The following is a 12873-nucleotide window of genomic DNA, read 5'->3' as shown; positions in this document are numbered from 1 at the left end:
CTGGAATACACGATAAGAAAATCGGCCGAAAACTTCCGTTCAGCAAACGATCGGCCGATATTCTACTAGTTAATGTCCAGCCATCAATGACCGATATCGATATTGTGAACGAAAAATAACGTTTGAAAAAAAACGAAAAATTCTGTTGTCTCGTTTGCAAATGAACGATATTCTATACGTTGGTGTTAAGGTCGTTCATTTGAAATCTGTAGAACCTTATCACGCATGACCGGAAATACTTGACTGACGAACACTGTTTCGATGGTCGGCGGTCAACGGTCGGCAATATTCGGCCCATGCATGTTGGGAACGTTTTCGATCAACGAACACTTTTTCATGATCGGGCGATATTCTAATCGTGTATTCAGGCCATTAGGTAATGACCACAGTGCTTCTGCTGTAAAATTTAATGAATAGCTTTACATATCCTGCAGAGATCAGTGAAAGCTTGTTTGTAAACTCATTCGCTGCTTGTTGATATATACGGTTGTAGCCATCCTGTCCTAAAGAGGGGCTACATTACATTTAGCTGTGCTGGGTTGTAGGTAACCTGGCTAATTTGTAGTCTTTATGATCATGTGGGTTTTCTCCTAAGTTCAATGTAGCTGTAGTATGATGAGCTGCAGGTAAACTGGGTTATGAATATGCATACTTCTCTTAGCCAACCAGTAGGAGTGTTCTTCTACTGTTGCATGCTGGGAGAGAGTATACATATTGTTGGAGGTCAAGTGATCAGGGTCATCCTACCCAGACTTTGGTCTGGTGTAGGTGTTTAAGGAACTGCTGTGCTGGATAGGCCTGAAGCTTAAGGCCTAGCCATGTACTCCAGGCTCTAAAAATCGAGGACCTGTATGCTTTCATGAAGGAAAGGATGGAGACCCGAGATGAAGTAACAGAAGTCACTCTGCCATAGACCAGGGAACTGTGGAGAGCCAGGGATACTGTGAAGATGCCCTCATTCAGACAATTCCTGCACATTACTGTGAGTTATTGTTGCTAAAGGAAACAGCTGTTACTACAAAAGTACAGATCGCTAGGCACAGCCTAAAGGCCTTTTTTTCTGTACTACTGTAAACCTTTCCATTTTTGTTTGAGGAGTCTGCTAGTATGCTAGCCTACTTGTTTTTGAGTGTCCTGTGCCCTATCCTTCTCTCCCTGAATTTTTGTTGTCTTTGCAATAAACCTATTTTTGTTCAGCATTAAACATAACTGGTACCCATTTGTCTACACTGTTCACAGCCCACCATGCCTAGCAGCTTGCACTTTGAGGTGAAATATCAGCCCTCTCTGATGCCGGTGATCAGGGGGGGGGGGGGTGCTACACAGTAAATATATGAATGTCTGCAGTTTAAATACAGGTATACTTGAAAATTATTCTGTGACTAAAATGGAAGTCTATATAACATATGTACCTGTGAAGAATAAAGTAAATGCTTACCTCTCCTGCTGTCCACACCACTGAATACCTCTCCAATAAAGAGAAATCGCTAGCTAAAATTTCTTCGGAAATTGACACTTTCAGGATTGTTGATCTCCTGGCTCTTCACAGGGATATGTAGTTCCTCCCGCCAACCCCTACATAACTACTGTGTCCAATGGTGACATAGGGGCTGGTATAGGGAACCAATGAGTGCAGCAGGGAACAAGAAGGTGAAAAGTCCTGTAATGTGTTAGAATGGAGGGATATTTAGTGGTGCAGGACAGGGAAAGAGGGTTTTGAGAGGGAAGTACTGACTTTCTCCTTTACTGACATACCTTTTTTTGGACTTTCAATTTGGTAACATGTTTGCGCTTAGGTAAAAATTACAATAACAAATCAAAATGCGTACTCACAGAAAAAAAACATTATCCTTATGTTTTAAGATCTGAAAACAGAACAAACCTCTGGAAAATGCTGCTCAATAAAGGAAGAAGGTCCTGTCAGCCCAAGAGAAACATCTTTTTTTTGAAGACCCACAAAACAGCCAGCAGCACCATCATGAACATCCTTCTGCGCTACGGTGAATTCCACAACTTAACCTTTGCCTTACCTGTTCGCTTTACTTATTACTTTTACCCAAAAATATTTTCAGCCTCGTATGTGGATAACTTTTCTGAAAAAGGAAATACAACATTTAACATCATGTGCCATCATATGCGCTTCAGGTTCACAGAGGTGAGAGAGACTTTTAAACTTACAAATACTTATAGTTAGTTACATTGTTACATACAGGTTGAGGTTGAATAAAGACAATAGCCCATTCAGTTCAACCTGTGTAGGTGTGTATGGCCGTAATAATCTCTCATACCCCTTAATGATCTGATCCTTGAGATGTATGTCCAAGAGTCTTTTGAAAGTAGCCATACTTCCCACAGAAATTTCCTCTTGTGGTAGAGAATTCCACAATCTTGTAGCCCTAACAGTAAAGAACCCTCTGCATTGCCTGTGGTTAAAAGGCTTCTCCTCTAATTGCAATATAAGCCCTCGAGTCCTCATGCAATCCTTGCGACTGAATAGCTTTTTTCTATGCTGAGATCACCAATGAGGTATTTATAAATTGCTATCATGTCCCCTCTCAGGTGTCTCTTCTCCAGGGAGAATAAATTAAGGGATTGTAGACGCTCTTCATAATTAAGATCCTCCAATCCCCTAATTAGTTTAGTTGCCCTTCTCTGGACTCTCTCCAGCTCCAACACATCCCTCCTGAGGACTGGCGACCAGAACTGGACAGAATACTCCAAATGCGGTCGGACCAGAGTTTTATAAAGTGGTAGGATTATAGTTTTATCTCTGGAATACATCCCTTGCATGCTAATATTCTGCCGGCTTTGGCAGCTGCCGCTTGATATTGCATGCTGTTGCTTAGTCTATCCTCTACCAAGACTCCCAGATTTTTCTCCATTTTTGATTCCCCCAAGGGTTCCCCCCTAAAGTGTATTGTGCTTTTATGTTTTTAGTCCAAAAGTGCAAAACCTAACACTTCTCCACATTAAACCTCATTTGCCATGTCGTTGCCCAAATGTTGTTTGTTCAGGTCATTCTGTAGGATATCTGCTTCATGCTGTGCTGTTATTGCCCTGCCCAATTTTGTGTCATCTGCAAAAACTGATATAGAACTAATGATCCCGTCCTCAATGCTGTTTATGAATAAATTGAACAAGGTTGGTCCCAGGACTGAGCCTTGGGGGACCCCACTTACCACCCCAGACCAGTCTGAGTATGCGGTATTTATTACCAGCCTTTGGACACGCCCTTTTAGCCAGTTCCGTATCGAAAAGCAAACCTTGTGGTCGATGCCTGCAGACCTTATTTTATAAATTAAAGCGGAGTTCCGGGCACAAAATCGATATTTTTTTTTGTGCCTGTCCGCTAGTTCCCCTCCACCTGAAACAGAATTGGATAGTTAGTTTTTTTTTTTTTATTCACTCACCTTGTAATTGAAGATCAAAGATACTCACCTAGTCTTCACTTCCTCCCTCTGCGCCGCGGCTCACCCGTCACTTCCTGGCTTGCACTGATTCCTGGGAGCTGAACGTCATCGCTCCCAGGAATCAATGCGCCTGCACCGGCCCCGCTCGTCACTTCCGGGCGCCCCGCATTACCCTGCTAAACAGCTTCTGGGCATGCCCAGAAGCTGTGGAGGAATGCGGCGCCGCACCGGAAGTGACGAGAAGGGCCGGTGCAGGCGCATTCTGGGAGAAGAAGACGCGGAAGAAGACGCCGAAGAGGACCGCACCGGCTTCAGCTGCCCACAAGAGAGATGGAAACGCTGTTGGAAGAAATTTTATAAGTGAGTATTTCTTCTAAAAGGTAAGTGCGAACCGGGACATATCAGAGGCTAGCCATTGTGGAATGTACTAGCCCTGACTGTCCCGGGGGTATATTTGGCAACTGAAATTTAATGTGGATAAGTGCAAGATAATGCACCTGGGGCGTAAAAACCCAAGGGCAGAATATAGAATATTTGACACAGTCCTGACCTCAGTATCTGAGGAAAGGGATTTAGGAGTAATTATTTCAGAAGACTTAAAGGTGGGAAGACAATGTAATAGAGCAGCACGAAATGCCAGCAGAATGCTTGGATGTATAGGGAGAGGTATAAGCAGTAGAAAGAGAGAAGTGCTTATGCCGCTGTACAGAACACTGGTGAGACCTCACTTGGAGTATTGTGCGCAGTACTGGAGGCCATATCTCCAGAAGGATATAGATACTCTAGAGAGAGTTCAGAGAAGAGCTACTAAACTAGTACATGGATTGCAGGAAAAAACTTACCAGGAAAGGATAAAGGACCTTAACATGTATAGCTTGGAAGAAAGAAGAGACAGAGGGGATATGATAGATATGATAGAAACATTTAAATACATAAAGGGAATCAACTCGGTAAAGGAGGAGAGCATATTTAAAAGAAGAAAAACTACCACAAGAGGACACAGTTTTAAATTAGAGGGGCAAAGGTTTAAAAGTAATATGAGGAAGTATTACTTTACTGAGAGAGTAGTGGATGCATGGAATAACCTTCCTGCAGAAGTGGTAGCTGCAAATACAGTGAAGGAGTTTAAGCATGCATGGGATAGGCATAAGGCTATCCTTCATACAAGATAGGGCCAGGGACTATTCATAGGATTCAGATATATTGGGCAGACTAGATGGGCCAAATGGTTCTTATCTGCCGACACATTCTATGTTTCTATGTTTCTATGTTTCTGAGCCTCATTGTGCGTCTTGCAGGAACAATACAGGAACCCGCAATGAGGAAGGAAGTAAGTTACAATTATATAATAGGGAGCATAGGCTGAAAATTGAGTTTATTTAATACAATGACCTCAAGGTGGCAACATACCCATAAATAATTTTGGTAGGAGGTCTGTCAGAACATCCATGATTAGGGAACAATTTTATATTAAAGTCTAATATCTTGAGTGGGCATTGGTTACATTTTCCATCTGCATTAAGTAAAACTCCTTAGTATATTGCTGTTATTTAGTTTGTGAGTTTGCCTGTGAGGATGATGAACACTAGTGAGTGAAAGGCAGTACATATTGTGTGTTACTGTGGTGAAATATTCTTATTAACATTTATTTTATGAATACTAATTTTATTAAACATTATTTTTAGGTATTTGAATCGCATACTAGTAAAGTGAGATATATTTCATGTACAATTGAAACCTCACACCATTTTATCTCTTTTAAATCCTATATGTTATGATTTGTGGCTTTCTTTGATAGAAAAATGCATAAAAAAAAACATTTTCTTTAAGTGAAAATCTTGCTTCCTACCCCCCCCCCCCCCCCACTGTGATGCCCTTTGCTGGTAGAGTAACAGTCAAACATTTCAGCACCAACGTTCTCACACAGACTTGTTTGGCATAGAAGGAGGAGTGGTGTAGTTGACCATGACCAGAGCACATGGTCTAGTGGACTGCACAGTCATATTTAAACTCTCTACACCACAGGTGTCAAACACAAGGCCCGCGGGCCGAATGCGGCCCCCCAGGCCATTTCATGTGGCCCTCGCACCTCTCCTGCAGCTGTGGCACACCTCTTGTCTCTGCCCCACCTTGTCTCAGTAGTTGGCAGCAGAGAGGACAGAACTAATTTGCCAGATCCTGCACCTCTCTGTGTAGCCACAACACCACCTTGTCTTTGCCTTCCCTGGTCTCAGCATTCAGCAGACCAAGCTGACTCCAACCTTCCTCTGGTTCTCCTCCAGATCTTGCACATTCTTCTTCCCAGATCCACCCACATCTTCTTCCTGGTAGTAGCACAAGGTAAGGGGATGCATTGTGATTTAAGGAAGGGTGGGTGACTCTTGACTTATGATGGTGGGGGGCTCTTGACATCTCATGTAATGGTGTAAGGGGGCGTGGGGTGCTCTGGACATCTAATCTTACAGATAAAACTGGCCCTTTGAGGGCAACCATAATGCTGATGCGGCCCGCGATTAAATTGAGTTTGACACCCCTGCTCTAAACAGATGGGAGAGAGGAAAGCTAGGAAAATTAAAGTTTATAGGACTCCAAATTGTATTTTTTTATTTAAGTTTGACAAGTGTGCCCAATGGTATCTACAGTTTCCCATTGAAAGTAAGCAAAATTGTTAACAATTCTAATTTAACATGGTATATCAACTTGAAGACCAGGCCTTTCCTGACATTTTTATATAAAAGTTTCTAAAAAGTTACTTAGAACCCCCAAACATTATATAAACCCAATTCCAAAAAAGTTGGGACACGGTAGAAATTGTGAGTAAAAAAGGAATGGACTAATTTACAAATCTCATAAACTTATATTTTATTCACAATATAATATATATATATAACAAATCAAATGTTGAAAGTGAGACATTTTGAAATCTCATGCCAAATATTGGCTCATTTTGGATTTCATGAAGGCTACACATTCCAAAAAAGTTGGGACAGGTAGCAATAAGAGGCCCGGAAAAGTTAAATGTACATATAAGGAACAGCTAGAGGACCAATTAGCAACTTATTCGGTCAATTGGCAACATGATTGGGTATAAAAAGAGCCTCTCAGAGTGGCAGTGTCTCTCAGAAGTTAAGATGGGCAGAGGATCACCAATTCCCCAAATGCTGCAGTGAAAAATAGTGGAGCAATATCAGAAAGGAGTTTCTCAGAGAAAAATTGCAAAGAGTTTGAAGTTATCATCCTCTACTGTGCATAATATCATCCAAAGATTCAGAGAATCTGGAACATTCTCTGTGCATAAGGGTCAAGGCTGGAAAGCCATACTGGATGCCCGTCATCTTCGGAACTTGAGACGGCACTGCATCACATACAGGAATGCTACTGTAATGGAAAACACAACATGGGCTCAGGAATACTTCCAGAAAACATTGTCGGAGAACACAATCCACCGTGCCATTCGCCGTTGCCGGCTAAAACTCTATAGGCCAAAAAAGAAGCCATATCTAAACATGATCCAGAAGCGCAGGTGTTTTCACTGGGCCAAGGCTCATTTAAAATGGACTGTGACAAAGTGGAAAACTGTTCTGTGTTCAGACGAATCAGAATTTGAAGTTCTTTTTGGAAAACTGGGACGCCATGTCATCCAGACTAAAGAGGCCAAGGACAACCCAGGTTGTTATCAGCGCTCAGTTCAGAAGCCTGCATCTCTGATGGTATGGGGTTGCATGAGTGCATGTGGCATGGGCAGCTTACACATCTGGAAAGGCACCATCAATGCTGAAAGGTATATCCAAGTTCTAGAACAACATATGCTCCCATCCAGACGTCGTCTCTTTCAGGGAAGACCTTGCATTTTCCAACAAGACAATGCCAGACCACATACTGTATCAATTACAACATCATGGCTGCGTAGAAGAAGGATCCGGGTACTGAAATAGCCATCCTGCAGTCCAGATCTTTCACCCATAGAAAACATTTGGCGCATCATAAAGAGGAAGATGCGACAAAGAAGACCTAAGACAGTTGAGCAACTAGAAGCCTGTATTAGACAAGAATGGGACAACATTCCTATTCCTAAACTTGAGCAACTTGTCTCCTCAGTCCTCAGACGTTTGCAGACTGTTATAAAATGAAAAGGGGATGCCACACAGTGGTAAACATGGCCTTGTCCCAACTTTTTTGAGATGTGTTGATGCCATGAAATTTAAAATGAACTTCTTTTTCCCTTAAAATAATACATTTTCTCAGTTTAAACATTTGATATGTCATCTATGTTTTATTCTGAATAAAATATTGAAATTTGAAACTTGCACATCATTGCATTCAGTTTTTATTCACAATTTGTACAGTGTCCCAACTTTTTTGGAATCGGGTTTGTATATTTTTTTTTGGGGAAAAAATACACGTTTTTGAATTTTAATGCAAAGAAACACTATACATAACCCATTTTTATTGTAAAATATAAAAGATGATGTTACACTGAGTAAATAGAGACCAAACATGTCATGCTTTAAAATTGTGCATGCCCCCGCAATGGCGACAAACAACGTAAACTTTAGTATCCATGAGCGATGCTTTAAAAGCCTTTACAAGTTATCACTTAAAATGTATATTTAAAGTGTTACTAAACCCACAACAGTAAAATCAGTCTGTATATGCAATAAAGCATGCTTGTTATACTCACGGTGGAACCTAAGGGGTAAATCCTCTGCATTGTGTAAAAACGCTGCTTGATCCTGTATGCACAGATCATTCTTCTTGCATTGTCTCCAGAACCTGTCAGGATAAAACAGAGCCTTTGGAGGCAGGCATGCTCAGTTTGGTATGTGTTGCTAGAGATTTTTTTTATTTTTTTTCTTGGGAGGGTGTATGTGATCAGCACAGGGCCAATCAGCACAGAGCCAATCAGCACTGTCCAGATATGTCCAGACAGAGGATCAGGGGTCAGGGATCCTAATAGGACAGCTCAGTGCAGTATTAAAACTCCTCCTACAAGCTTCACCAATCACAAGGCTGCTATATACTGCTGATAAAAAAACGGAAAATTGATATCAAATACTTACCGTAATTTTCCTTTCCTGATGGACTCCATGGCAGCATACGTTCGGGTAGGCCCCGCCTCCTCTCCTACCTCATAGGACCCCACTCCCATAAATCTTTGCTTCCTTTCAGCATCAGTGTTCTGTAACTAGCCTACTCAGGAATTGGGAGGGGACTCCTGCTGCCATGGAGTCCATCAGGAAAGGAAAATTACGGTAAGTATTTGATATCAATTTTCCGTTTTCCTGACAGACTCCATGGCAGCATACGTTCGGGAAATAACTCGCTATACACTCCCGGGTGGGAAGATGCTGAACAAAGAAAATTTTAATTGGCACCGTCAACTGACAGGACTTGAACGCCAAAGTTAACAGAGGATAATGCGGCAGGTTCAACACAATAATGGGAAAGAAAGGTGTTGATAGATGACCAAGAGGCTGCCCTGCAGATCACATCAGGAGCGACGTGTTTAGAGACTGCCCAAGACGTAGCAATGCTTCTGGTAGAATGAGCCGTAACCGCCTCCGGAGGAGCCAAGCCCTTTGCTCTATACGCCCATTGAATAGCCTGGACAATCCACGCAGCCACTGCTCTAGAAGAGGCACGCATTCCTCTTTTTTTCCCATGAAGAAGGACAAAAAGAAAATCCGACTGGCGGAAGGAGGATGTAGACTCCAAATATTGATTCAAAGTGTTGCCCACATCTAGTGGATGAACTGGAAATCCCTCATTGGTTCTGAAGGTGGGAAGAACTATCTCAGAATTTTCATGGAAGACAGAGGTCATCTTAGGGTTTGACCCTAGCATCGGTATTAGGACCACTCTGTCCTGGAAGAAGGTCAGAAAAGGCTCTTTGCAACCTAGATTGTGAACTTCAGATACTCTCTTAGCGGAGGTAATAGCTACCAAAAATACTGTCTTCAGCGTGAGCTCCTTGATTGACATGGAAGCAACATCCACCGAAGAGAAGAAGTCCAAGAGATTCCCACTTTGGGAATCTCGGTTTTCTCTGAGGCCTGAGCCTGACTGCGCTCTTAAAAAACTGTTGGACCAGTTGATTTTTTGCCCACGAAATTCCAGTGAAGGCTGAGATGGCAGAGACTTGCACCCGGAGAGAACTGATCGACAGGGAGAGATCCAGACCAGACTGCAAGAAACTTAGGATTTGCTGGATAGTAGGTGTGTCTACTGGACCAGACCTCTGGACTTGATGACTCATGAACCTAGCCCAGATCCTCTCATAGACTGTTGGTACTACCTCTTCTTGAACTCATGAGAGTAGGAATCACCTCTTCTGGGCATCCGAGAGCCTCCAACCTCCCCCTCTCAAGAACCAAGCCTTGAGGTGCAGACGTGCCGGACAAGGATGCATAGTAGGACCCTGTGACAGAAGGTCCGGTCTGGGAGGTAGAGGGATTGGATCCCTGAAGCTGAGAAGAGACAGCAGGGGAAACCAGGGCCTGTTGGGCCAGAAGGGAATTATCGCTATGACTACTACCTCCTCCATCTTCAGTCTCCGAAGGAATTGGAGAATTATTGGCACTGGTGGAAAAGCATATGCAGTTTGGAAATTCCATCTGTCCGTGAGGGCATCCACTCTGAAGGCTTGAGGATCCCTGAACCTTGCATAGTATTTCCGAAGCTTCTTGTTGCGTGGACTCACAAAAAGATCTACTTCTGGAGATATTCCCAGAGACAGAACCCAATCGAACACTTCCTGATGTAGAGACCACTCGTTGTTGTCGAGTTGGTATCTGGACAGGAAGTCTGCTTCCACATTCAACACTCCTGGAACAAAGACTGCCGACAGATTGGCCAGATGTTGCTGGGCCCACTACATGATCGGTTCTGTTTCCTGGAGAAAAGACATGCTGCGAGTTCCTCCCTGCCTCTTGACATATGCCACTGCTGTGGTGTTGTCCATCCTGAGTAACACTGAGGCTCCCTGAGTCAGATGGTGGAAAGCCTAAAGGGCTTTGAGGGCAGCTCGCAGTTCTAGAATGTTGGACATCACTCCGTGAGCGGGAAAGTTCCACCTGCCTTGTGCTACTTCTGAAAGACAGTGGGCCCCCCAACCGGTACTGCTGGCATCGGAGGTTATCGTGACCCAGGTGATTGGGGTAATCGAGTGGCAATTGGTGAGATTTACACGGCGTAACCACCAAGGAAGGCACCCCTTCATGAATGGGGTCAGGTGAATAACCTGTGACATGTTCTCTGACGTCCATTGCTGGAGAAAACCCCTCTGGAAGGGTCTCAGTTTCCACAGAGCCCACTTCACCATGGGCGATGTAGCAACAAGAGTCCCCACTACCTTCAGACACTGGCGAGCAGTGAGAGCCACCCTGCCTTGATCCACTGGGATTTTTTCTTCGGGCAGAGAGATGGTGCATTTTATCGTGTTGAACAATGCCCCTAGGAACACTAGTGACTAGTCTGAGTAGAGATCACCTGCTCCAGATGTAAAAGTAGTTGAGATCTGTCCTGGGACAGAAGAAGGAGGTCGTCCAGATAATCTGCAACCTGATACCTCTGGTCCTGATGAGAGCTACAACTGCCAATTAGAGATGTACCGAACTGTTCACCGGCAGACAGTTCCCGGCGAACTTCGCATGTTCGCGTTCGCCTCGGCGGGCGAGCATATGCAATGTTCGGTCCGCCTCCTATACATCATTAGTGATGTTCCCGAACGGTTCGCCAGCGAACGGTTCCCGGCGAACTTCGTATGTTCGCGTTCGCCGCTGCGAGCGAACATATGCGATGTTCGGTCCGCCTCCTATACATCATCATTGAGGCAAACTTTGACCCTGAACCTCACAGTCAGCAGACACATTCCAGCCAATCAGCATACCCTCCCTCCCACACCCTCCCACCTCCTATAAATAAGCAAGGGCAGCATCCATCTTAGATCATTTCTGTGTTACTGAGAGCAGGGAAAGTGCTGCTGCTGCTGCTGTTATAGCTAGGGACAGTTAGTCAGTGTTCCTGGGCTTGTTAGCCAGTGTTCTTGGTACACTCCTGCTGTAAGGACAGCACCCCAAAAAGCCCTTCCTAGGGCTGGTATTTGAGGGTTTTTTTGGATATATATATATATATATCTATTGTCCCCAAAAGCCCTTTTGAGGGCTGGTATTTGTGTAATTTTTTTGTTCTGTGATATATATATATATATATATATCTATCTATTGTCCCCAAAAGCCCTTTTGAGGGCTGGTATTTGAGTATTTTTTATATATATATATATATATATATATATATATATATATATATATATCTATTGTGCACTGCAGTTACCTGCCCGCTGTGTGTGAGAGGCCACAGACCCACCACAGACTGTACTGTGTGCACACCACACTCATTTCGGGTGGCACAGGCACAGTACCTTGCATTTTAAAAAATATTTTTTTTTCCTCTGTCATAATTGCAGTGAGTGCTGTGTCAGGTCCACAGAGTGTACTGTACCCACTGCAGTGCACTGTCCACCACTGATATATATATATGGTGGCACAGCATCTTGTTGCAAATTGAAAAAAAAAAAATATTTTTTATTATTGCAGTTGCCTGGGCTGCCAGTGACTGTCGGGTCCACAGAGTGTACTGTGCCCACTGCAGTGCCACTGCGTGCCCACCCACCACTGATATATATACGGTGGCACAGCAGCTTGCAAATTAAAAATATATATATTTTTTTATAATTGCAGTTGCCTGGGTGCCAGTGACTGTCAGGTCCACAGAGTGTACTGTGCCCACTGCAGTGCCACTGCCCACCCACCACTGATATATGCGGTGGCAGGCATGACTTTTTTTGGATTAGTGTCTGGGGGGGTCTAAAAAGCGTACCTGTGAAGTTTCAGCTCTGTAGCATGTCCAGAACCAGAAAAAAAAGATCATATAGGTGTAAAAGGGGTTCCCACCATCCCTGCTCTACTGAAAAATTATCTTTTTTTCTGGTTCTGGACATGCTACAGAGCTGAAACTTCACAGGTACACTTTTTAGACCCCCTAGACACTAAATCACACAAAAAAAGTTCTTAAAAATTGTCATTTTTGATAGAGAGACAATTATTGGAAAAATTAAAAAAAAAAAAAATTAAAAAAAAATAAAAAATTCTTTGGATTTATTGTCTGGGGGGGTCTAAAAAGTGTACCTGTGAAGTTTCAGTTCTGTAGCATGTCCAGAACCAGAAAAAAAAATAGAATTAGGGTTAGGGCTAGGGTTAGGGTTAGGGTCAGGGCTAAGGTTAGGGTCATTTTTAGTGCTTAGGGTTAGAGGGTTAGGGTTAGAGGGGTAGGGGTAGGACTACTAACTCTAACCCTAAGTATCTCACCGTAACCCTAACCCTATCCCCTAACACTAAACCTAACCCTCTAACCATAACCCTAACCCTCTAACCTTAACCCTAACCCTCTAAGCCTAGACATAAAA

At 43.3% G+C, this 12873-nt stretch overlaps 1 protein-coding gene across 1 annotated transcript in view; it reads left to right on the top strand.

Moving 5' to 3' along the window:
* The window catches only part of LOC309551259 (galactose-3-O-sulfotransferase 2-like), a gene marked incomplete at its 3' end in the record, with an annotated part of 71858 nt that overhangs the window by 19301 nt on the left and 39684 nt on the right, over positions 1–12873 (top strand). Inside the window, exon 3 of the mRNA XM_082251781.1 lies at positions 1864–2155. Within this exon, the coding sequence (XP_082107907.1) occupies positions 1864–2155 (292 nt within the window). The remainder of the gene's footprint in view (positions 1–1863; positions 2156–12873) is intronic.

The sequence above is a fragment of the Pelophylax lessonae genome, assembly GCF_965119305.1.
Source record: "Pelophylax lessonae genome assembly, chromosome: 3".
Lineage (NCBI taxonomy): Eukaryota > Metazoa > Chordata > Amphibia > Anura > Ranidae > Pelophylax > Pelophylax lessonae.
This window is presented reverse-complemented; position numbering and strand designations above follow the sequence as displayed.